Raw genomic sequence first — 26,679 nt, 5'->3', positions numbered from 1 at the left:
GGGGGAGGGGGAGGACTGCTCGGGACTGGGACTGCTTGCTCTATTCCCTGCTTCCCAGCAAGGTAACCTGATTAAAATCCTGCGCAAATGGTATGGATAGCTTTGTTTTTCCATCTCAAAGTGCCTTCTCAGTCTGGAGAATACTGACCCTCCTTCACCTTCTAATATTGATGATACATTAACTCTTCCAAATATTAAAATGCATTATAAAGCTATAATAACTAAAACTTTGGTACTGGTAATGAACTAGAAAATTCAGCAGTAGACCTAAATATGTATGGAAATACAATATACGCTGATGAGCAGGGGGTGTTTTTTGCACCTGATAAATAACTGAACTCTACATCTGAAACTAATGATGTACTATATGTTGGCTAATTGAATTAAAATTAAAAAAATAAATGTAATATGCTAAAGAAGTTATTTCAAATCTGTGGGGGGAAAAACAATCTTATTTAACAAATTCTGTTGGGCTAACTAGATTGCTGTTTGAAAACAAAATAAAGCTGGTTTACTCGCTCTAAAACCTAAATAAATTTCAAAAAGATACAAGATTTAAAAAAAATTCCAAGCCCTTTAAGAAGCATATGTGATTTTTATAAAACAATCTTGAGGTGGTGAAAGACTGTATAAAATGTAACCTAAAGCCCAGAATCTATAAGGCAAGAGAATTATAAATGAGACTAAAACTTTTTTTTAAAGTGCTTTATGAAAAAAAATCAAACATCAACTATTCCTATTGTTTACTTAAAGGCCACCAAGCATTTGTCCCCCTCACCCCCAAAAAAGTGCCACAGTCATCTCTTGTTTCTTACCTTCATCTTTTTTTTTTTTTTTAAGATTTTTATTTATTTATTTGACAGAGAGAGATAGCGAGAGCAGGAACACAAGCAGGGGGAGTGGGAGAGGGAGAAGTAGGCTTCCTGCCAAGCAGGGAGCCCGATGTGGGACTCGATCCCAGGACCCTGGGATCATGACCTGAGCCGAAGGCAGACGCTTAACGACTGAGCCACCCAGGCGCCCTCTTACCTTCATCTTTAATTTCTTAAAATATGCCCATGAAGGTATGCTAGGTAAAACAGAACATTACCAATATACTTTTTAAAGCTCTTATTTATTAGAGAGAGAACTCATTCGAGAGTGAGCATGAACAGGGAGGGGGAAGGGCAGAGGGAGAAACAGGCTCCCCGATGAGCAGGGGGGCTCAATCCCAGGACCCCCGCATCATGACCTGAACCAAAGGCAGCTGCCTAACCATCTGAGCCACCTGGGTGCCCCCAGAACATTACCAATATTTCTGAAATGCTTTTGAAATGCTCCCAGGCTACATCTGTTCTATTCCACTCTGAACTAACTACTCCCATATTTTATCATCCATTTTCTTTAGTTTTACCGTCTATTTATATATGCCTAAACAATACACTCTCTAGGTTAGCCTGTTTTTCGTTTTTATCTATATGACACCATACTGTGTAGATGCTTCTGTGATTCACTTTTTCTCTCAATATTCTATTTTTATGACTTAGCCAAGTTTATACATCAGCTGTAGTTCATTAACTTTCACAGCTGCATGGTGTTTCGTTGTATGGTTTTATCCTCATGCATTCTAGTATTGATGGACATTGGGTTGTTTCCAGTTTGGGTTGTGTGTGTTTTTTTTTTTTTTTTAATAATGAACATTTTTATTTGCTCTTCCAGGGCACACGGGTAAGTTTCTCTGGGGAATATTGCCGGGAGTGTAACAGTAGTCAGGTATGCACGTGTTCTGCCTTTCTAAGTAAGGCCCTATTTTCCAAAGTGGTTGTATCAATTTATACTTCTGATTCTTTTTTTTTTTTAAGATTTTTTATTTATTTATTTGACAGAGAGAGACACAGCGAGAGCAGGAACACAAGCAGGGGGAGTGGGAGAGGGAGAAGCAGGCTTCCTGCTGAGCAGGGAGCCCGATGTGGGACTCGATCCCAGGACCCTGGGATCATGACCTGAGCCGAAGGCAGACGCTTAACGACTGAGCCACCCAGACGCCCTATACTCCTGATTCTTGCCAACATTTGGTTGGGTCGGACTTTCACATTTTTACCAATCTGGTAGGTATGAAAATGTATTTCATTATGATTTTAACTTGCTTTTCCCTAACTCCTAATGCAAGGAGAACTTCAGCTCATCTTTCATTTCTAGGAAATGCTGCCATTTCCTTCTTGCTCTCTAGCTGGCCCTAATATTAGACAAAAGTAGCACCTACCTTCATTGTGTGATATACTATCTCAACGTTTTCTGACTATCATTCCTATCAGTCAGCTGAGCACTTGTGATGAGTACTTGTGGTCTAGTTTTCTCTTTTCCTTTCGAATCCTCTAATTCTTCAGTACTAGAGCAGGTACAAAGATGAAAAGCAGGATGGATGCATTGGGGGATATGAGGAGAGGAGAACAGAATGTCCCTGCTAGTTTGAGACCAGCAGGAAACCGACTAGGATAGATGACTGACAGCTGCCTGATTTTGAGGACCTAGGACATAAAAACTATATTAATCATTTATGAGGATTTGTGATCCTTAGGATAATTCTCTAAGGTGTATATTACCTGTTTTATAGATAAGGAAAGTGAGGTTCAGAGGTGACAGAATACTTTGGAGTACCCAGAGGAGAGCAGGTCAGCATGCAGAAATTTAAGAAGTCCTTTATTCAGTAACCGAGATGTGAGTACCAATTTGGCAAAAGATTTTATTGGGCATTGGAGAGGTTTGCCATTGATGGGGCCTCTGCCAATCTGTTATATTGGGTACTGGAAAGGGATTGCCTGCAGTCATGGAGGGAAGTTAATATAGTGCAAACCTGCTTGAATGGTAGTCGAAAGGCCTAAGTTCCACCCACCTACTGCCCCCCACCTGAATGGCTTTGGAGGCCCTCACTCACTGTATACTAGAAAGGATAAGGGCAAGTCTCCCCCATGAAACTGCCTCAGCTCGGCCTTGAGAGTTGAGTGACTCAGCTTGTGCCTTGGTCTCACCATCTGTAAAATGGGAATAATGATCACCTATGTTGGTGTATTTCCTGTAACAAATAATCACAAACTTGGTGGGTTAAAACAAGTTTAAGTCCCAAATCCATTTCACTTGGCCAAAATCAGTGTCTCTAGACACTGTAGGTCTGCTCCAGAGGCCAGGGGGAGAACCCTTCATTGCCTCTTCATTTTCAGGTGGCTGTTGGCATTCCTTGACTTGTGGCTACATCATTACAGTCTCTCCCCTTTTGGTTATACTGCCTGCCCCTCTTCTGTTTGTCAAATGTCCCTCTGCCTCCCTCTTCAAAGGATGCCTGTGATCGCATTTAGGGTCCATCTGATAATCCAGGATAATCTCCCCCATCTCCAGATCCTTAAATTAACCTGCAAAGACTGTTTCCACATGAGGTAACATTTACAGGGGCCAGGGCTTAGGACCTGATATCTTAGGGGGCCCCATTCAGCCCATTACATTCAGGGTTGTCAGAAAGAGGAAATTTGCTAATGCCGGCAGAGGACTGAGCCCAGCCTCTGCCAGCAGATAGCACTGTCTAAATATCAGTTTCTTTCTTCTAAAGTCTCTAAGGAAGCCTCCCTTAAAAAGGGGCTGCTGCAAGGCTCCAACCCAGGTATAAGACTTACAAGGGTACAAGGGAGACTATGTAAGCACGAAGAATGAAGCCCAAACTGCGGTCCCTTGGTTTCCCTGAGCTGCTCTCACAGCTCAGATGTGCACACATTTTCCTCCAGTAGGATGCCTCAGACCCCTCCAGTCCGCTCACCTTCTCCCCACCTCCTGGAGAGGATGCTCCACCTCCAGGCCCCGCCCCACTACATGCCGTCACTTGTCCCCGCCCACTAGTTTGGTGTCCTCCGCCCTTAGTGGGTTAGAAGCGTGAGGGCCTTTGCAGTCTGTCCTTTCTACTGCCTATCAAATCGTAGCCCATTCTATCCAATTTTGGCTCCTTTCTCAGCCTGCGCGTCATTCGTACAACGCAGGTGGATTTACAGAGTTTAATTGTGACAATTTACTTGCCTTTAGATGAAAAACGAGGCAGAAACTATTGGAAGAAGACTGGCAATATGTAAGAGAGCCCATGCAAGAGCGGGCCGGGTCCTACGTGCCTTGTGAGCTGAGCGCCGGCCGGTTTACGGCGCAGGCGCGGTGGGGTCTGACTCGCCATGCCGACTGTCAGCGTGAAGCGGGATCTGCTCTTCAAAGCCCTGGGATGGACCTACAGTAAGTGCCGGCCCCATAGCCTGGCTTTGTGCCTCTCCTCAGAGGCCGGGACCCCGTTCAAAAGGGCTCCGTGGTAACGTTCATGCTGCCCGGCAGGTTTTGGCCTCGGGTGCTCCGGGTATAGACCGGGATGGCTGGCTGTCTAAGCGGCGGGGCGGGGCTGAAGTAGCCTCTCGCAACCAGTCGTGCCAGGGCTGTCTTTGCATCCGCGCCTGTCCAGCTCGCTGTGTCATTCATTCAGCAATCTCCCATGGAGCGTCTTCTGCGTGCCTGGTGCCAGGGGATAGAGTAGGAATGAAGCTCTAGGTTGCATCCCGAGTGCAGCTAGTGGAGTGCAACAAGAAGAGCTCTATAGAAACTCCATTTATGAGGGAGTGGAGGGAGAAGTTTGAGCGGGAAGGGGTGGTATAATGTATTACGTGTTACGTGCCAGGCACTGTTCTAAGCGCTTTGGGAATACAGCGGTGCACATGACACATGAGGTCCACGGTCACATTCTAATGAGGGAGGCAGACAATAAGTAACCGGCACATTAATAAAATGATTCTGGATTAAGTTAAAGGCTATCAGGGAAACGAAAATACTGTTCTAAGAACAACATTAGATGCAGTAGTAACATCTGAGCTCAGACCCGAATGACAATGAGGAGTCTTTACTGGGTAGGCTCAGTCTTCACTTCATCTCTTCTGTTCTAAAAACATCCCCATTTGGAGAAGAGGAAATATTAAGTACAATCATCTGGGACCATATGGATGTAACAGTTGAAATGGTATCTGCCTTTCGTAGTTATCAGCTTATATAAAAGCTGTGGCAGCTGGTTTGTGAGCTGTTTTTGGCTTTTAGGGCTCAGGATGATAACAGAGTCCTAGTCTGTTTAAAAGGTACTGCTTCCTAGAATAAGATATTACTTGAAAATAGTTAGCTTTTAAAATGTTCCTGAGGGGCACCGAGGTGGCTCAGTTGGTTAAGCGTCTGCCTTGGGCTCAGGTCATGATTCCAGGGTCCTGGGATCGAGGCCTGCACCGTGCTCCCTGCTCAGCGGAGAGTCTGCTTCTCCCTCTCCCTCTGCTGTTCCCCTTGCTTGTGCTTGCTTTCTCTCTTTCTCTGCCAAATAAATAAAATCTTTAAAAAAAAAAATTTTACACCTTCAGAAACATTTTAGGTACTACATATTGTAAGTATTCTTTGTAGGGTTCTGCCTTTAAGACCTTGAAAATAGAGGTAATACTCTTGACCTCTGAATTCAGCTCTAAGTCTCTACACTTTTTTTCTTTATACTTTTTATAACATGCTTATTTTCTTTCTTTCTTTTTTTTTTTTTGGCGTATTTATATTTCTTAACCCATTCTTCTAAACCATATTCTCACTAATGGTATATGATATGCCTGAATTGCAAAAGATGGTATGTGGCAAATATTTGTTCAAGACATCTGTGATTAGTTACCACCCAAGTATACATTTCTGGGAAAGTAAGAAATTAGGTTTGTATTTCCTTTTTAAAAATTTTTATTTTTTTAAAGATTTATTTGAGAGAGCACGTGCACAAGTGTTGGGGGGGGCAGAGGGAGAGGGAGAAGGAGAGAAACTCAAGCAGACTCCCCACTGAGTGTGGAGCCCATCGTAGGACTGGATCCTACCACCCCGAGATCATGACCTGAGCTGAAATCCAGAGTCGGTCATTTAACTGGCTCAGCCACCCAGGCGCCCCTATTCTAGGTTTTTAAAATGGTGAGATTTATATATTTACTGTCATTTGGTGTTTTAATATATTCTCTGGCTGCCCCCCCTTTTTTTATTGAAAGCGATCAGGCAAGCTTGATTGCCCTCCCCTCCCAAGTATCCATCAGGTACTGACTCTAAAACATCAGAAAGATTGATGTTATTGAGATGTACTTAAGACAGGTCAGAAATAATATTCATCATTAGTTTATATTTCATATGTTGTTGAAACTTTTAACTGGGTTGAGGTCAAAGTTGGAGAAACATGTTTAGCAAAGTATCCAGTGTCCAAGTAGTATGAGTCCATCTCGTTTCTTACCCTCTCTCTTTTAATCAGTCTTCCTCCTATTTTTTTTAAGATTTTATTTATTTACTTGACAGAGAGCGAGAGAGAGAGACAGCGAGAGAGGGAACACAAGCAGGGGGAGTGGAAGAGGGAGAAGCAGGCTTCCCGTGGAGCAGGGAGCCCGACGCGGGACTCGATCCCAGGACTCTGGGATCATGACCTGAGCCGAAGGCAGACGCTTAACGACTGAGCCACCCAGGCGCCCCTATTTTTTTTTTTTAAGATTTTATTTGACAGAGAGAGACAGTGAGAGAGGGAACATAAACAGGGGGAGTGGGAGAGGGAGAGGGAGAAGCAGGCTTCCTACCGAGCAGGGAGCCTGATGTGGGGCTTGATCCCAGGACCCTGGGCTCATGAACTGAGCCTAAGGCAGACGCTTAATGACTGAGCCACCCAGGCGCCCCAGCCTTCCTCTCTATTTTCAGATAATATCTCATTCACTCTTTTGGATCTCCATTCCCTCTTCAGTCCCTCCAAAGTTTGCTTTTTGTCCTAAATTCCATTGTTTCTACCGGTTACTGCCTTCCCCTTCATCTCTTTGCTTACCAGGGATATTTCTCAAGATGCTTCTATTGTTTTAGTCATTTTGCTTCTCTGGGGCAGTTTTATCTCCGTCTACCTTTTTTAATTTTTTACCCCCCAAAGAATCTGGCATTATCTTTTTTTTTTTTTAAAGATTTTTTTGTCAGAGTAAGTGAGCAGGGGGAGTGGCAGGCAGAGGAGAAGCAGGCTCCCTGGTGAGCAAGGAGGCCGAGCAGATGCGGGGCTATCCCAGGACCCTGGGACCATGACCTGAGCCCAAGGCAGACGCTTAACCAACTGAGCCACCCAGGTGTCCCTCTCAGTCTACCTTTTTAATCCCCTTTCTCAGGTGTTTTTCTTCTTGTCGTTCATTTTCTTGTTAACTGATTTATTATCACTGTTGAGTTCTGGTCCTGCTCTGCCTTGGTGTGATTGCTGACAGTACTGTCAGAGCCACCGGGGTATGTCCTACAAACCCCTAGGATACAGTCAGGTGTGTCATTTTGTTAGGATTATTAATCCTGATTTTGTTGGTTCTTCCTTGTTTCTAAGTACATGAAATACAGCTAAAAGGAATAAAACAAATTGTATAATTAGGATTCATTGACAGATTCAATATTTTAATAACTAATATTTAGTAACTAAATGGTTACCAGATTGTAATCTATTACTGCATCATGAATTACCCCAAAATTTAGCAGCTTAAAACAGTCATTTGTTAAATGGCTTCTGAGGGTCCAGGATTGGGGAGTGGCTTAGTTGGGTAGTTCTGGCTCTGGATCTCTTACTACCTTGTCATAAAGGTGCCAGGTCTGTAGTCATCTCAAGGCCTAAGTGGGGTTGGAGAATCTAATTCCAAATTCACTCAAGTGGTTGTTGGCAGGCCTCTGCTCCTTGCACATTTTTGGTCAGACTTCAGTGCCTCCCACCTAGGACTGCTTGCAGTATGGTGGCTTGTTTGTCCCAGAGTGAGAGGACCCAAGAGAGCAGGTAATTGAGTGTTCAGAGTTACAGAAGCACAATTTTCAGTAGTATCTCAGAAGTGACATGCCATCCCTTCCCATCATCTTTAGGTCACACAGACCAATTCAGCACAGTGTGGAGGGGGACTGCACAAGGATGTGAATACCAGGAGGCAGGTAGTTTGGGGGGCTGACTACCAGTCTGCCCCTTTGGCCCTCAATGATTCATGTTCCTCCTGCATGTAAAATCTACTCACCCCTTCCCAAGGATTCCAGAAGTGTCATCCCATTAGAGCAGCAGCTCAAAATCCAGAATCCCCTCTAAATCGGGTCCTGGTGTGGAAGTGTAGTTCCTTAAGTACAGCTACTTGAATATAGTTACTCTTGGTCTCAGAGACTAAAGAGATACATGATCTGCCCCACCGACAACTAACATCCATTGGGGAGACAGACATAGGGTAACTGCTATACATATTCCTATTCAGAAGGGAAAGTGGGAGACACAAAGGAGTCCTTGGTTCATGGCAGATCTGAAATTGAGCTGGCACATGTTGGACCTTCTTGATTAGGTCTCAAGGCCTGGGATCATTCTCCATGGCTTTTAGCCCTAGCCTCTAGGCTCTTGGGTGCACTCTGAGTGATCCTTATTGTGTTTTTGTGTGTGTGAAAGAAAGCAGGTGCTTTACATCTGACTAGTTTTTTTCAGTCTCTTACTTGCTAATAGAATTTTGGCGGTTTGAAGACTTCATTTTGTCCTGTCTCTGTCCCTTTCAGCTCAGGCTTAACAATGTTTCTGCATATTTATTTCTTTTAAAAACATTGCAGGTCTTCCTTGAATTTTGCTAGTTTCCATTTCATTAGTGGACGGCCACACCACTCACAAATCTCTCAAATAAGGTGTTTTGTACCTTGGGCTTTTTCTAATACAGTGCCCTCGATTAAACTCAGTTGTGTGACTGAATTTGTGAGGCACACCCTTAGAGTGCCTTTTATCTGAATGAATAGTACCTTTAATCTTTCTGAGTCTTAAGATTTTACAATCATATCCTTAATTTCATCTTTGGACCATGCTTTCCTGGCATTGCTGTGGATTTGCTCTGCTCAGAAGTCATTTCTTAATTTTAGCACTGTTTTACATTTTAGGAGGCTGAGAATTTTTAAAACCATCAAGTCGTGGCTCCTTTTTAATGGCCTTTCGTTTCTCTTCTCTTACATTATAAACGGCAAGAATAAAACCAGGCGACACAGCACTAGATGGGAATCTTAGTTACATCGCCCAGTTGAATAGGTACATTTTCTACAGTCTGCATGACTTGGCAATAGCCTTGCTTGCTAAACTTCTGCCTTTATATATAAAGGATTCTCCTTTTCCAGTTTCCAGTAACACTCCCTCAGTTTCCTCCATGTCCTCACCTGCATCCTTATTAAAGACTACGAGGGTTCTTGTATCAGCTTTTCCAAGGCATTTGAGGTTTTGATTTACACTTTGCTCAAAGCCCACCTCCTGATTCTAAAGCCATTCCCATGTTTTCCCCATATTTTGTTAGGGCAGCACTCCACTTCCAGGGACTAAAGTCTGTATTCTCTATTGCTGCATTACAAATTACCCCAGTACATAGGAGTGTAAAATAAGTGATTATTTCACAGTTTCTGAGAGAGGAATAGAGGAGTAGCTTGCTGGGTGGTTCTGGCTCTGGGTCTCTGACCAGGTTGTAGGCAAGCTGTCAGCTGGGCCTGCAGTCATCTCGAGGCTTGGCTGGCTGAAGAATATGCTTCAAGGATCACTCCTGTGGTTGCTTCAGAACTCCGTTTACACAAGGATGTGAATACCAAGAGCAGGGATTACTGGGCACATCTGTTGTTCCTGGCCCTAGTTAATGGTACCTACGCTGGAGACCTGGGAGACCTAGACTCTTTCTGTTCCCACCATTTCCACCTCCCATCCCGTCATTGAGCCTTACAGATTCTCTTTGACATTCCTCACATTCTTCCTCCCTGTACCCAGTGCTGCTCCTTCAGTGAGGTTCTCACTGTGCTTCATCTGTACTGTTGCAGAAGCCTCCCTGCTCTGGTCCATCTACCACTCTGCCACCATTCTTTTTTTTTTTTTTAAAGATTTTATTTATTTATTTTTTAGAGAGCGAGCGAGAGAGAAACAGCATGAAAGGGGAGAGGGTCAGAGGGAGAAGCAGGCTCCCTGCTGAGCCGGGAGCCTGATGTGGGACTCGATCCCAGGACCCTGGGATCATGACCTGAGCCGAAGGCAGACGCTTAACCATCTGAGCCACCCAGGCGCCCCCTCTGCCACCATTCTTTAAAGTGCAGAGCTAATCCTGCTTTTGCCCAGCAGAAAATCCTTCAGTGTAACCCCCACTGCCTGCAGGCAGGACAGAGCAAGGCCCTTGGCATGTGGGTTCTTTCTGCTTGCTGCATTGTATCTCTTCCTGACTTTATCCTTATGCTTCATCCATATTGACCTTTGCAAATTTCCCATGCTGTTGTCCCATTCCCCACAGTCTCTGCCTAAAGAACTTGGCCTTTGTGTGAAGCCTTAGCTGACTCTAAGTGAAGCTAATTACTTTCTTTGTGCCACCTCTGTACCTTGCACTTAACATAACTATATTTACACATCTGATTTCCTTATTAGAGTAGGAATTATTTTTGTAGCCTTGGCACCTAGTATAGCACCTGGCATATAGTAGATAACTCTTAAGTGTTGAGTTGAAGTTCATTGTCAGGGTCAGAATCTTAAGACCAGCTTTTCACTAGAATATACCGGTAGTGATGGTTTGTGTTCAATTTTTGATAATGACAGAATCCCCCAAATGCTGTATGAGGTAGCAAATTAGAATATAACTTCAAGGAAGAGAATTGTTAATTATTGGAGACCTACTGTGTTTTGGGGTGCTATGCCAAGTCCATTACCTGCATAATATCATTGGAATCTTTCCCAGAGTTCCATGCTAAAAATAAATAGCTGTAAAATGCTACTTAATGGATGAGACCTAGGTATCAGGAAGTTTACATAAGGTGCCAAGCTCTCAGAACTAGTATATGGAATAGTCAAGAGTTCAAACTCTGTTTGGCCTGCCTCCAAAGCCCGCTATCAGGCCTCAGAATTTTAAATGATAGGACTTACATGACATTCTCCCATTGTGCAGGATCTGTGTTTTGGAGCCTACTTTACATTTGATTCCTACCTAATAGGTTGTTTTTCTAAGTAAATGTGAGCTTCCCACTGCAGGTAACCTAATTCTGTAGTTGATATTAAATGAATCAGTCCTTAGATAGTTGTTTCTTTTTTTTTTTTTTAAAGATTTATTTATTCATTTGAGAGAGCGAGAATGAGAGAGAGTACATGAGAGGGGGGAGGGTCAGAGGGAGAAGCAGGCTCCTTGCTGAGCAGGGAGTCCGATGCGGGACTCGATCCCGGGACTCCAGGATCATGACCTGAGCCGAAGGCAGTTGCTTAACCAACTGAGCCACCCAGGCGCCCGATAGTTGTTTCTTTTGAGGGCTTTTTTTTTTTTTTTTTTGGTCCCTTTTGTTGGTTTTAAAATGGTGCAATCTGTTGCCTGATATTAGCTTGGTGTAGGGCAGTTATTAAGAAAATGCAGTTTACAGGGGCGCCTGGGTGGCTCAGTTGGTTAAGCGACTGCCTTTGGCTCAGGTCATGATCCTGGAATCCCTGGATCGAGTCCCGCATCGGGCTCCCTGCTCTGCGGGGGGTCTGCTTCTCCCTCTGACCCTCCCCCCTCTCATGTGCTCTCTCTCATTCTCTCTCTCTCAAATAAATAAATAAAATCTTAAAAAAAAAAAGAAAATGCAGTTTACATACCATCATTTAAGCTGAGCAGATTAAAATTAGCAATCTCCTTTTTTTTTTTTTCCAGCTGACGAAGAATTTGATGAACTATGTTTTGAATTTGGTCTGGAACTTGATGAAATTGTATGTATTGAATATTTTTTAAATCATGTATAAGCGCATTTTTCAGAGGTTTACTATATTTTGTTACCTTATAGTTAGACTAAGATGGAACATTTGTGGGCTCTGGTGATTTCTGTGTTCTTGGTGTTAAGGGGCTAAGCTCCAGTTCTAAGAGTATCTGTTGCTTTCTTTAAAATCTCAAAGGGCGGGGCGCCTGGGTGGCTCAGTCGTTAAGCGTCTGCCTTTGGCTCAGGTCATGATCCCAGGGTCCTGGGATCCAGCCCTGCATCGGGCTCCCTGCTCTGCGGGAAGCCTGCTTCTCCCTCTCCCTCTCCCCCTGCTTGTGTTCCCTCTCTTGCTGTGTCTCTCTCTGTCAAATAAATAATAAAATCTTTAAAAAAAAAAAAAAAATCTCAAAGGGTTCATGTGTTAAGTTGTATGCAGTCACCTCAAGTTACCGGGCTAATGCTGTGGAGATGGATAGACCATCTTGAGTAACCCAGAATGAGTGTGTGCTCCCTGGCAGTGAGGTGCCTTTTTACAAATCAATTATGGAAAGGGGCCTGGGGAGCAATGGAAATGTTACTTTAGCCAGAGTTCATGTGGCCTGTGGCTTCTCCTCCTTCACTTCCTGTTTCCACTATTCCTATTTCACCAGTGTTAATTCATTCCTAATCATTACTGTTTACATTGACCTTGTAAAATGATCTTCTAGTTTTTGCATTTGATCTTAGCCAAAAGACCGAGAAGCGATGATCTTCTAGTTTTTTTTTTTTTTTTTTTTTTTTTAAGATTTTATTTATCCATTTGACAGAGAGCAGGAGAGCACAAGCAATGGGAGCAGCAGAGGGAGAGGGAGAAGCAGGCCCCCCACCGAGCAGGGAGCCCCATGCGGGGCTGATCCCAGGACCCTGGGATCATGACCTGAGCCGAAGGCAGTTGCTTAACCACATGAGCCACCCAGGCGCACCGATGATCTAGTTTTTGAAGAGTTGCTTACAAAAATTGTTATGGAGCATCTTCCTAGTCTTTTAATTGTATAATTAAAATACCTTTAAAAAGTTCATTTGCAAAATATATTACTAATGATCACTTAAGACCTTGTATTTATCACTAAAATGATGATTTCACATTTTTCTTGTAATTAGTGTTATTTTTTTTTTAAGTCTTTTTCCTTGATCTATTCAGTATTACAACACTAGGAGGTTTAGGCTGACAAAAATGTACATTGACTTGCCTTTTTTTTCCTGCCGTTTTACTGATGTTACAGGCAGTTTTTTTGTTGTTGTTAATGAGCATCTTTATGCTTGAAATTGGCTAAGATTTCTCCAAGTTGCTATTAATAATTAGACTTCAATAATGTATGAGGCTGTATGATATCTAAGAGCCTTGGACTGGGTATCAGAAAATCTGGGTAATAGTTCAGGCTCCCACACTCACTAGCTGTGTAACCATGGACAACTACATCGCTTCTCTGGGCCTCCTTTTCATCTATGAAATGGGGGCTGTGGATTAAATGATCCCTGTAGATCCCTTCCAGCTCTGAAATTTCTGTTAGCTTTTATTTCCATAAGGATTTTGTTAGCCCTCACAAACCCAGCCTTCAGATACAGTCTTTTTATGAATTGAGATACTGAAAGATTTAAGCCGGTGTGTCTTTTTGCAAAGGGAGTAGGCGTTTTTTCTTTTTTAAATTCAGATGTCTTAATTTCTCTACTTACCACATTTTCTCCCCTTCTTCATATGGGTCCCTCTATAATGGGGGAGATGAAAGCATGACATGAAAGGAGGCAGGAGGAGGAGGAAAAATTAGAATTTAAATAGAGCTCAATCAAAGAGGTCAATAGAATTGCTGCTTTTTTAAGTTGAAGTATAAGTGACCTATAGTATCTTATCTCAGGTGTATATCAGTGATTCTTTCTTGCCAAATGGTTATCTTTAAGAAAATCTGTTATTCTGATTGAAAGTGAGGGGTGGAAAACCATTTACCATGCTAATGGAACCAAAAGAAAGCTGAGGTGGCAATCCTTATATCAGACAAATTAGATTTTAAACCGAAGACTATAATAAGAGATGAGGAAGGACACTATATCATACCTAAAGGGGCTATCCAACAAGAAGATCTAACAATTGTAAATATCTGTGCCCCTAACATGGGAGCAGCCAATTAATAACAAAATCAAAGAAACACATCTACAACAATACAAAAAGAGGGGGACTTTAAAAAACCCCCCCCCCCCCAATGAAATGGACAGATCACCTAAGCAAAAGATCAGCAAGGAAATAAAGACTTTAAATGACACACTGGACCAAATGGACTTCACAGATATATTCAGAACATTCCATCCCAGAGCAACAGAATACACATTCTTCTCTAGTGCCCATGGAACATTCTCCAGAATAGATCACATCCTGGGTCACAAATGAGGTCTCAACCGGTACGAAAAGATTGGGATCATTCCCTGCATATTTTCGGACCACAGTGCTTTGAAACTAGAACTCAATCACAAGAGGAAAGTCGGAAAGAACTCAAATACATGGAGGCTAAAGAACATCCTACTAAAGAATGAATGGGTCAACCAGGAAATTAAAGACGAATTAAAAAAATTCATGGAAACAAATGAAAATGAAAACACAACTGTTCAAAATCTTTGGGATGCAGCAAAGGCAGTCCTAAGAGGAAAGTATATAGCAATACAAGTCTTTCTCAAGAAACAAGAAAGGTCTCAAATACACAGCCTAACCCTACACCTAAAGGAGCTGGAGAAAGAACAGCAAATAAAGCCTAAACCCAGCAGGAGAAGAGAAATAATAAAGATCAGAGCAGAAATCAATGAAATAGAAACCCAAAGAACAGTAGAACAGATCAACGAAACTAGGAGCTGGTTCTTTGAAAGAATTAACAAGATTGATAAACCCCTGGCCAGATTTACCCAAAAGAAAAGAGAAATGACCCCAATCAACAAAATCATGAATGAAAGAGGAGAGATCACAACCAACACCAAAGAAATACAGTTATAAGAACATATTACGAGCAAGTATATGCCAGCAAATTAGATAATCTGGAAGAAATGGATGCATTCCTAGAAATGTATCAACTACCAAAACTGAACCAGGAAGAAAGAGAAAACCTGAACAGACCTATAACCACTAAGGAAAGTGGAGCAGTCATCAAAAAATCTCCCAACAAACAGGAGCCCAGGGCCAGATGGCTTCCCAGGGGAATTCTACCAAACATTTAAAGAAGAATAATACCTATTCTTCTGAAACTGTTCCAAAAAATAGAAATGGAAGGAAAACTTCCAAACTCGTTTTATGACGCCACCATTACCTTGATCCCCAAACCAGACAAAGACCCTATCAAAAAGAAGAATTACAGACCAATATCCCTGATGAACATGGATGCAAAAATTCTCACCAAAATACTAGCCAGTAGGATCCAACAGTACATTAAAAGGATTATTCACCACGACCAAGTGGGATTTATTCCTGGGCTGCAAGGTTGGTTCAACATCTGCAAATCAATGTGATACAATACATTAATAAAAGAAAGAACAAGAATCATATGATCCTCTCAATAGATGCAGAAAAAGCATTTGACAAAGTACAGCATCCTTTCTTGATCAAAACTCTTCAGAGTATAGGCATAGAGGGTACATACCTCAATATCATAAAAGCCATCTATGAAAAACCCACAGTGAATATCATTCTCAATGGGGAAAAACTGAGAGCTTTCCCCCTAAGGTCAGGAAAACAGCAGGATGTCCACTATCACCACTGCTATTCAACATAGTACTAGAAGTCCTAGCCACAGCAATCAGACAACAAAAATAAATAAAAGGCATCCAAATCGGCAAAGAAGTCAAACTCTCACTCTTTGCAGATGATATGATACTTTATGTGGAAAACCCAAAAGACTCCACCCCAAAACTCATACAGGAATTCATAAAGTGGCAGGATATAAAATCAGTGCACAGAAATCAGTGGCATTTCTATACACCAACAACAAGACAGAAGAAAGAGAAATTAAGGAGTCGATCCACTTAAAATTACACCCCAAACCATAACATACCTAGGAATAAATCTAACCAAAGAGGCAAAGAATCTGTACTCAGAAAACTATAAAGTACTCATGAAGGAGTACTTACATTTCCAAAGAAATGGAAAAACGTTCCATGCTCATAGATTGGAAGAACAAATATTGTGAAGATGTCAATGCTGCCTAGAGCAATCTACACATTTAATGCAATCCCTATCAAAATACCATCAACTTTTTTCAAAGAAATGGAACAAATAATCCTAAAATTTGTATGGAACCAGAAAAGACCCCGAATAGCCAGAGGAATGTTGAAAAAGAAAAGCAAAGCTGGCAGCATCACAATTCTGGACTTCAAGCTCTATTACAAAGCTGTCATCATCAAGACAGTATGGTACTGGCACAAAAACAGACACATAGATCAATGGAACAGAATAGAGAGCCCAGAAATGGACCCTCAACTCTATGGTCAACTAATCTTCGACAAAGCAGGAAAGAATGTCCAATGGAAAAAAGACAGTCTCTTCAACAAATGGTGTTGGGAAAATTGGACAGCCACATGCGGAAGAATGAAACTGGACCATTTCCTTACACCACACACAAAAATAGACTCCAAATGGTTGAAAGACCTAAATGTGAGACAGGAGTCCATCAAAATCCTAGAGGAGAACACGGGCAGCAACCTCTTCGACCTCAGCCGCAGCAACTTCTTCCTAGAAACATCGCCAAAGGCAAGGGAAGCAAGGGCAAAAATGAACTATTGGGACTTCATCAAGATAAAAAGCTTTTGCACAGCAAAGGAAACAGTCAACAAAACCAAAAGACAACCGACAGAATGGGAGAAGATATTTGCAAATGACATATCAGATAAAGGGCTAGTATCCAAAATCTATAAAGAACTTACCAAACTCAACACCCAAAGAACAAATGATCCAATGAAGAAATGGGCAGGAGACCTGAACATTTTTCCAAAGAAGACATCCAAATGGTCAACAGACACATGAAAAAGTGCTCAACATTGCTCGGCATCAGGGAAATCCAATTCAAAACCGCAATGAGATACAACCTCACACCAGTCAGAATGGCTAAAATTAACAAGTCCGGAAATGACAGATGTTGGTGGGGATGAGGAGAAAGGGGAACCCTCCTACACTGTTGGTGGGAATGCAAGCTGGTGCAGCCACTCTGGAAAACAGTATGGAGGTTCCTCAGAAAGTTGAAAGTAGAGCTACCCTATGACCCAGCAATTGCACTACTGGGTGTTCACCCCAAAGATACAAATGTGATCCAAAGGGGTATGCGCACCCTAGTGTTTATAGCAGCAATGTCCACAATCGCCAAACTGTGGAAAGAGCCAAGATGTCCATCAATAGATGACTGGATAAAGAAGATGTGGTATATATATATACATATACACACACACACACACACACACACAATGGAATATTATGCAGCCATCAAAAAAAAACACCCACGAAATCTTGCCATTTGCAGCGATGTGGATGGAACTAGAGGGTATTATGCTAAGCGAAATAAGTCAATCAGAGGAAGACATGTATCATATAATCTCATTGATACGAGGAATTCTTAATCTCAGGAAACAAACTGAGGGTTGCTGGAGTGGTGGGGGGTGGGAGGGATGGGGTGGCTGGGTGATAGACATTGGGGAGGGTATGTGCTATGGTGAGTGCTGTGATTTGTGTAAGACTGATGAATCACAGACCTGTACCTCTGAAACAGATAATACATCATGTTAAAAAAAAAAAAAAAGATAGCAGGAGGGGAAGAATGAAAAGGGGAAATCAGAGGGGGAGACGAACCATGAGAGACTGGACTCTGAGAAACAAACTGAGGGTTCTGGAGGGGAGGGGGGCAGGGGGCTGGGCTAGCCTGGTGATGGGTATTAAGGAGGGCACGCTCTGCATGGAGCACTGGGTGTTCTACGCAAACAATGAATCATGGAACACTACATCAAAAACTAATGATGTATGGTGATTAACATAACATAATAAAATAAAATTAAAAAAAGACAAAAAGTAAAACTATATAAAAAATCTGTTATTCTCTGCTATAATGTGGTGATTGAGATATTCTAAGCTTTTGGCTACTGCATTAAAATTATTCTAGTGTTTCTTCTCTCTTTTTGGTTGCCTTTATTCTTACTGCTCTCTATACCTTTACTGTCATTAGGTCACTTCCCATTGTGCCTATAATCTCTCCCAGTTTACACCACAGTTCTGATCTCTTCAGTTTTTTTTTTTTTCTCTTCTTTTTTTTAGTGTTCCTCTCATTCTCATGTTGCTTCTAGGCTTGGGTGCTTACTGGATTTAACTTTTAGAGTCATTATAAGAAGTCATATTTATTTGGTGAATCATCTTTACTTTGCCTCTTTGACACTTTTCCTTGTTGTTGCTCTTTGTACTTGGTGGTGGTATTTTCTTTTAAATCTGGGATGGGTAAACTCTTTTTGTAGAGGTCCAGATCGTAAGCCTTGTAGGTGGTGTACTCTCTATCACAACTCAGCTGTTACAGTATGTAAGTCACAGTAGATAACATGTAAACAAATGGGCCTGGTGATGTTCCATTAAAACTTAACAAAAATAGGTGGCAGGTATGATTTTGGCCAGTGGACCATAGTTTGCTGACCCTTGCTTTAGAGGAGTTAGTACTGTTCTGAAATGACCGAGTATGCTAGATGTCTGAACTCAGCAGAACATTGAGTATTTTTTGTTGCTGTGATTATAACATTTAATGTTTTTGTTGCAGATATAATAAACATGTTTTATTGCAGAAAAGAACATGTATAATGTAGTTACTCCTTTCTTTAAAAAAGATCTATTTATTTTACTTCAGAGAGAAAGAGATCAATCCTGACCTTAGCTGAAACCAAGACCCTGATGCTCAACCAACTGGGCCACCCAGGAGCCCCTGTAGTTACTACTTTATAGCCCTGTCAACAACTTTTTCCAAAGAATTTAGATTTATTTCGCTTTATTTTTTTGGACTTGTTTAGACTTCTGAGAAAGAAATCATAAGTAAGGAACAAGGTAATGAAAAGGCAGAGGGAGCCTCTGATGTTGTTCTTTACAAAATTGACGTCCCTGCCAATAGATATGATCTCCTGTGTTTGGAAGGATTGGTTCGAGGATTTCAAGTCTTCAAAGAAAGGTAAGAGAATATGTTTATTAAATACTTTGCTCAGTTAGATTTCTTTTGCCTTTTATTATCAGCAATCCTCTTTAAGTCCTTAGAAAAGAACTTGTTGGGCAGGTACACAGCTTTAGCTTTGCTTAGAGGGAAGGTTGGAGAGTAAGATTCATGCATATTTTAGCCATTTAAAAATTTGCATACTGAGTCCTAGCCTTCCATCTGGGGAACTTTTTAAAACTGGAGTGGTTAAGGATTTTATGGCTTATAAAATTTTTTAGTGCGTTCATGTGAACATCCTCAGTAATCCAATAGAAATAGATAACTAGTTGGATTTGTTAAAGGTTGGAAGGAAAGTAGAGGTGGCAAAACTTTGTATGCTGTTTGCTTAAGAACTCTAAGGAAGCTCAGGAATGGAGCTTCCTAGCTGGAAAACTGAAAATCTTATGATGGCTCTCTGATCTTGGACAAGTTAATTGGCCTCTAGTTTCAATCTTCTAATTTTTTTTTTTTTTTTGAGAGAGAGCATGCACCTGCTAGTGCTGGGTAGGGGTAGGGGAGGGCAGAGGGAAAGAGAGAATCTTAAGGAGACTCCATGACCCTGTGTGGAACCCGACATGGGGCTCAGTCTCACAACTCTGAGATCATGACCTGAGCCCAAATCAAGAGTCAGATGCTTAGCCGACTGAGGTACCCAGGCATCCCTCAGTCTCCTAATTTATAATGAATATTTTTAAGTCCCCTTCCAACTATTCATGAATACAGAAAGTAATGAATATATGAAGTGAAAAGAGGTGAAACATAACACCTATCAAAAATAATTATTTTTGCTTTCGATGACATATCATCTGGTCAGTTGCAAAAGAATGAGAGCCTCTGGCCGATGGGCTAGACTGAACCTGTGAGGTTTCAGGTGACTGATGGGCATGGGTGAAAGGGTGATAATTAGGCATTTGGTTTAGGTGGTTAAAATTTGGAAGGGGGCGCCTGGGTGGCTCAGTCCTTAAGCATCTGCCTTCGGCTCGGGTCATGATTCCAGGATCCTGGGATCGAGCCCCGCATTGGGCTCCCTGCTCGGCCGGGAGCCTGCTTCTCCCTCTCCCACTCCCCCTGCTTGTGTTCCCCTCTCTCGCTGTGTCTCTCTGTCAAATAAATAAAATCTTAAAAAAAAAAAAAAAATTGGAAGGTGACTCAGTTGGTTCTGTGACAATCAGACCCTCATATTTTAGGGCCAGGGATGATCCCTTAGAGTGCATGTTCCAAACCTGCTTCATTAGAGTTTTCTACTCCTCATTTTTAAAAATGATCAGACAGGATTAGGAAAGTGACTTAACCCTTTTGCTACTCAAAGTATGGTCTGTGGATCAGCATCCTCTTTATCACCTGAGAGCTTGTTAGAAGTGCAGAATCTCAGCCTCTATTCAAGACCTATTGAATGAGTCTGTGGTTTAACAAATTCCCCACTTGACTGTGAGCACATTAAGGTTTTTGAGAAGCACTGAATTGAAACAGTAGTTCCCAATCTCTCCTGATAAGAATTACCTGGACTATGCCTTCAAAATGTACCTTTCCTTGGCCTTTCATTTGAATATCCTGATTCAGTAGGTCCAGATGGGACCAGGCAATCTGTATTTTTAATAAACCCTATTTTTCTTAGAAGCTCAGAATCTCATGGTTGGAATAAAGCTTTAAAGGTTATCGAATCTAAAAAAAAAAAAAGTTAACAAATCCGGCCCCTCAGCTGATTAAATACCCCCTATATGGTTGCTTAGTGGTTTTCTAGCCTCTGCTGATCCTCAAGTGACCGGACGCTTCTTACCATGAGGCATCCTATACCATTTTTGGACTACCTTAAGTGTTAGAAAGTTTGCATTTTGTTTTAATATTCAGCCTAAATCTGATTTGCTGTAACTTCAGCCTATTTATTGTCTTAGCTCTATTCATTTTTTGTACTTTTACACAGAATGGAGCTTATTAAATGTTTTGGTTAAAAATCAAGTTTAATTTCCTTTTAGGATAAAGTCTCCAGTGTATAAACGGGTAATGCCTAATGGAGAAATCCAGAAATTGATCATCACTGAAGAGGTAATAAGACTAAATTCTTATTTTCCTTTTTAGAAAGTTTCCTTTGTGTATATATTTGTAAGGTGGGTAGGGAACAGGTACAAACCTGATCCTTCTGCCAGATATAATTTTCTTTGACCATTTGCCAAAAAATGGACATATATTTAGCCTCTAGCTCTTAAAAACTGTCAATTTGTTCCCTTTCATTTATTGGTGAAAGCAAAGCATTTGTTTTCCTGGATAATTTTGGAAAATAACACCAGGTGTTTATTTAAAAAACTTTGAGATAGAATTAAGTTGTGGTATATTAATAAAGTTTAAAGAAACTTTGGGGGAACATTATTTTGGTAAAATATCAACTATGAGCAAACTACTTACAGGTTAATTTTTTCTGGTTAGTAAATTTTCAGGAATTTTACTGAAATGTACATTCCATGAGAAGGGTGACTTTGTCTCTTGTCACCACTATCTGATTAAATGAAATATATATGCTTTTTTGCAAATTTGCAATAGTATCAAGAGTGCAGCTAACTTACTTTCACAAGATGTTATGAGAAAAGCCCAGGTATGGACAATCTCTAATGATACAATGAACTTAGACAGCTAAAATACGTCCTTATGCTGTGGCAGCAGTTCTCCGAAATATAAAGTTCACTAAAGATCGATATGACAGCTTCATGGAACTCCAGGAGAAATTACATCAGAACATTTGCAGGTTTGTGGTTGCATTTTTCCTCCTTGCCTTCCTCTGTCCCTTCCCCTCTTTTTTCCTTTTTACCCCCTTTTCTCTCCCTATTTCCCTCCCTCCTTCCTTTCTTTCTCTGCAGATTTTTTCAGAGCATTTCTAAATTAATATGTGAGTAACAAGAGTTTAATTTGCTTAACTAAATTTAAATAAGTTTACATTTTACCGGATAGCTATTTGTTACTGTTACTAACAGTGAATGCATGGAGAAATAAGAGCTCTATTTGGAATGCTGCATAGACAAGAAATAGCTATTCCTAGAGATTTTCTTGGTTTTTATGTTTGTGCTTTTGTTGTTTGGTTCAAATTATTAGTAGTGGATTATACTACTAAATGTTAAATGATGGTAGTTTGAAGTATGACCTGTCATTTTAAAATGGAAAAATTTTTGGCTTGTTGTCACTTTTTGAGTAAATATAAATTTACAAATGAAACTTGAGACTTTTAAATAACTCAATTTTCTTACTCCTATTCAACATTACTATCCATCGTTTTCCATGGGCTCCTTTGATGCACTGATCTTCAAACATATAATTCCTGAACTCCTAAAGGTCAAGGAAGGTAACAATGGGAGTCTTTGAACTAACCTCATTATTTAAGAAATCCTGAAGGAAATTATAGATTTACTGATAAACATTAAGCTTTTAGCTAACATATCAAGTTTTTTTTGTATTGGTCCTGAAATACATCAGCATATCTCATGCTGATCAAGAAGTATGATTAACTTTTATCGGTATCTTGAGTAAAAATAGAGTTTTTATTGTAGTAATTGCAGTTTGGTATACTGGAGATTGAAGAGGCTTCTATGTAAGTGATGGGCTAGGGACAGGGTTGGAGGGGACCCTGGACGTTTTCTTCTGGGGTGGAATGTTTTAAAAATAAAACATCAGTAGGCCTCCATTTCCAGAAACATCTTTATGTGGTAAAAGAAACTTTTTCAGAATCTAAATAATATTTATTCCTGTTCTTTTATAAAAATAGTCTATTTGTTAGCTTGCTAATAAGCAAAACAATAAGAATTTAAATACCTCAAATGAACAAAATAGATTTCTGACAAGCTAATAAGTGGTTGAGGCCGATTATCTGTTCTGGACTTTGTTAATTTGAAGAATCTATTTTTATCTAAATTGGAAGGCGTTTCCTCACTTAATTCAGCTTTAAGGTCTGTTTATATGGTATTTGTGGAAATCATGAGCTTTTTGAAAGGGGAGAAATAAATCCCTGCCTAACACTGTGGTGTGCCAGAGTCCTTACCTGCCAGTAAATCCTAATTAATCTCTTGCATGAGCTTTGGAAACTTGTGTTTTTCAAGGAATATATTCATTTTGTTTACATTAGCAAATGTATTGGCATAAAGTTGTTCACGATGTTCTCTTATTAATCCTTTTAATATCTAGTATTAGTAGTGATACCACTTTTTTTCACTTTTTTCCCTTGATCAAGGGAGGGTGGCTGGAGTTTTATCAGTATATTGATCTTTTCAAAGAACCAGCTTTTGGTTTTATTGACTTTTTTTCCCTCCATTGATTAAGCACTGTTCTGAGCACTATTCTGTGTAGGGCTAATTGCTAGTATTGAGGCAAGACCCTTCTGCCTACTTGATCCATTCCCACATGAAGTAGTGAGGTTTTCAGTCTGTGTGAACATCGTTCCTCCGTTGAGTCTTTCCCTGGCCGCAGGTAATTTCCTCACATGCATGCACTGATCAGTACTCAGCCAAACACTTGAGGGGTACCCTCTGCAGATCTCCAGAATTCTCATAGCTCTCTGCACTTCAGTATCGTTTCCAGTGAACCCCAGCTGTCTTGGTCTCCCTAGACTCTCAGTTACTTCTCTCAACTCAGGGAGTCTGCCGATCTCCAACCTTGTCCCTCTTTCCTAACTTAAAATGTGGAAACCCCTCCAGGCAGTAAGCTGGAGCAGACGTGGGGCTCACTTCATTTATTTCCTGTCAGGGATTGCTACCTTTCATTGCCTGATGTCTAGTGCCACCCATGAAACTGTTTCCTGTATTTTGTCCCTTTGTGGTGGTTTCGGGCAAGAGTGTAAATCTAGTCTCTTACTCCATCTTGGCTAGAAGTGTCCAATGAATTTTTTACTTCAGTTATTTTACTTTGCATCTTAGAATCCATTTGGTTTCTTTTTACAAGTTTCTTTTTTTGCTGTTATTTCCTCATCTGTTCATTATATGCATATTTTCCCCATAAGTTTTGATTATTTTTTATGGTAGGAACTTTAAAATTTGTGTGATGATTTGAAAATCTGGGTCATCTTAGCATTGGATTTTAGGGACTGGTTTTGTCTGGAGTAGAAATCACATTTCCCTGTTCTCATGTCCAGTGCTTTTTTTTTTTTTTTTAAGATTTTATTTATTTATTCATGAGAGACAGAGAGAGAGAGGGAGGCAGAGGGAGAAGCAGGCTCCCAAGGAGCAGGGAGCCCGATGCGGGACTCGATCCCAGGACCCTGTGATCATGACCTGAGCCGAAGGCAGACGCTTAACCATCTGAGCCACCCAGGCGCCCTCCAGTGCTTTTTTAAAAAAAAAAAAAAAAAAAAAAGCTTATTTAAGCAATTTCTACGGGGCTCGAACTTAGGACTCTGAGACCAAAAGTTGCATACTCTCCTGACTGAGCCAGCTGGGTGCCCCTCATGCCCACTGCTTTTTGATTGCACGTAGAATGTTACGTTATGGATAAGGCTCTTTATTTTCTGAGGACTGGTTTTGTCTTAAGGCAAAGACTCTTGAATACTTAGCTAGACTCAAACTTGAAACACTAGGCTAGGCAAGATCTCTGCAGTTGGCAATAGCAGAGTGTTCTCAGTTCTTTCAGCTTTCTCCTGCTTTTTCACAGCAAGACTTTAAAATTTTTTGCCAGTACGATAGCTAAAATCTTGATTTCTAATTTTTAGTTTGTGTATCTTCATATGTCTGGGATATTAGTCCTTTTCTGTATGTAAATTATAAGCCTTTTTTCAGTTTGTCTTGACTTTTGGGGTCTTTGGATGTATAAAGTTTCAGATTTGGATAGTCCCATTTATCAGTCTTCCTAGGACTCTTTTATTTTGTGTCAAGGGGTGTCCTCCAGTTTTACACATTGTTGTCCTATATTTTCTTTGAATAATTTTTGTGGTTTCTTCTGTGAGTATATGTACATTTGTGTCTTATTTTTCAAAATGCATAGCTCTTTGATTCATCCAGAATTTATTTTTGTGATTGGTTTGAAGTTGAAATTCAGTGACCTTTTGTGGGAGTACTGTTTTAGGATTAAGGGACCATTACTATCTTAAAACAAAACAAAACATGGACCTTCTTACTTGTGGATTTGTCGATTGTTAATTTATCTACACAACTGTATATTTCAACCTCTGGTATTTCTGGAGTTACCTTCTGTAAGCACATAAATCATTGAGTAATGTAACACTTCTTTTGTGCTTGTTAACAGTTCTTTTGAGTTAATCCTATTTCTTAAAGTTCTTGTTATCAGTCTTGAGGGATGACTAATAATTATTTCTTATGAATTTTGAAAATATTTCATAATTCATGTAACATGGACTTCAATAAAATCCTTGATTACTAATGCATTTTATCTGTTTGGTGTATATATGCACTTAAGCATAAATACTCAAATATATTTGTACATACATCTAAAACTAATTCTAAGAAATCTTAAGAATTCCATAAATTCTGACCAAGTTTCTTTTTGAATTGTCTTTTAGAAAGCTTAGAGCCAAATTTGTGACCCGCTGTGCTAAGACTGTAGGCCTTTAGATTCTAATTTAGTATTAACATTGTTCCTGGCTCTGTATTATATCCCTACTTTTTCTTTCTCTCCTAATCTTAACTTGCTGTAAGTTCCTAAAATTACCTTAAATCCTTTGCACATAAACTGTAGAACAAATGAAATTAATAGCTTTTGAACTTCCCTTACACATTAAATTTTAAGTGTAATTCACTGTTCTTAGTTTTTTTCCATGATTAAAGTAATACAGCTTTGTGACAGAAAATTTAGGAAAATATACAAAAACCACAACAATTTGGTAGTTTATTCTAATAAAACATCTGTTTACTTGAGGACTCTGAGAGGAAATGGGTTAAAAAAAGCAGGGAGGGGGGGAATGTTCACTTGGAAAATGTCCTAGTTAACACAGTACGTGGGAGAGCATAGTGGCAAGGAATTTAACTGTAGCTACTGAAATAATGTGTTTTGAGTAGCTTTAGAATTTCTCATTACTTTCAATGCTGTGAGAAGTTGTTCATTATACTCTTCTGAAGTTGCCTTATAGTAACAGGCTATTTTAGGGAATTGTCAAAAATCTTTTTTTTTTTTAAACATAAGGTCTGTTAGTTCTAGAATTTCTGCTTTGGAATATTCAAAACTTTTTTTTTTTTTTTTGGTCTCTTTTTCTCTCTCCCTCAACATTTAGGAAAAGAGCCTTGGTTGCTATTGGTACTCATGATTTGGACACTTTGTCAGGCCCTTTTACATATACAGCAAAGCGACCTTCAGATATCAAATTCAAGCCTCTAAATAAGACCAAGGAGTATACAGCCTGTGAACTGATGAATATATACAAGGTAAATTTTTTTTTTATATTATGCAAATAGTTCTCCATAAATCAAGAAAATTTCTTCAGAGTCAAGTCTTGGAATTAGGGAGATGTAAATGAGTACTTTTTAAAAACTGTCTATGCTCCAATCAAGAGCTACTGATGCATTTGATGTAGAGTGGGGCCTGGGCATAGTTTTATTACTTTTTTAACCTTTTGGATGCTTTTAATGTACAGCTAGAATTGAGAACCACTGAAGTAGAACATAAGCACATTATAATATTCATATTTGGGTATAATTATAACTCATGCACCTTATAAAGAATAAGATTTAGGTAGGGTTTTTTTTTGTGGGAAATAGTATTACAATGTGTCGTATCTCCTACTATTTAGCATTTTAGATTCCAGCAGTTAAAA

The 26,679-nt window shown here is 40.3% G+C and overlaps 1 protein-coding gene across 2 annotated transcripts in view; it reads left to right on the top strand.

The window, feature by feature from the left end:
• The first annotated feature begins 3,970 nt into the window (after window positions 1-3,970).
• Window positions 3,971-26,679, top strand: part of FARSB (phenylalanyl-tRNA synthetase subunit beta) — a 77,265-nt gene continuing 54,556 nt past the window's right edge. The window contains exons 1-6 of one of the 2 annotated variants that reach the window (XM_044913764.1): window positions 3,971-4,242; window positions 11,685-11,740; window positions 18,769-18,923; window positions 20,918-20,987; window positions 21,566-21,681; window positions 26,140-26,290. In XM_044913764.1, the coding sequence (XP_044769699.1) occupies window positions 4,185-4,242; window positions 11,685-11,740; window positions 18,769-18,923; window positions 20,918-20,987; window positions 21,566-21,681; window positions 26,140-26,290 (606 nt within the window). In that variant the 5' untranslated portion in view covers window positions 3,971-4,184. The remainder of the gene's footprint in view (window positions 4,243-11,684; window positions 11,741-18,768; window positions 18,924-20,917; window positions 20,988-21,565; window positions 21,682-26,139; window positions 26,291-26,679) is intronic. The other variant, XM_044913765.1, reaches the window with a different exon arrangement.

Source organism: Neomonachus schauinslandi, chromosome 3, assembly GCF_002201575.2.
Source record: "Neomonachus schauinslandi chromosome 3, ASM220157v2, whole genome shotgun sequence".
NCBI lineage: Eukaryota > Metazoa > Chordata > Mammalia > Carnivora > Phocidae > Neomonachus > Neomonachus schauinslandi.
The sequence above is the reverse complement of the archived record's forward strand: the minus strand, read 5'-3'. Positions and strand labels throughout refer to the sequence as shown.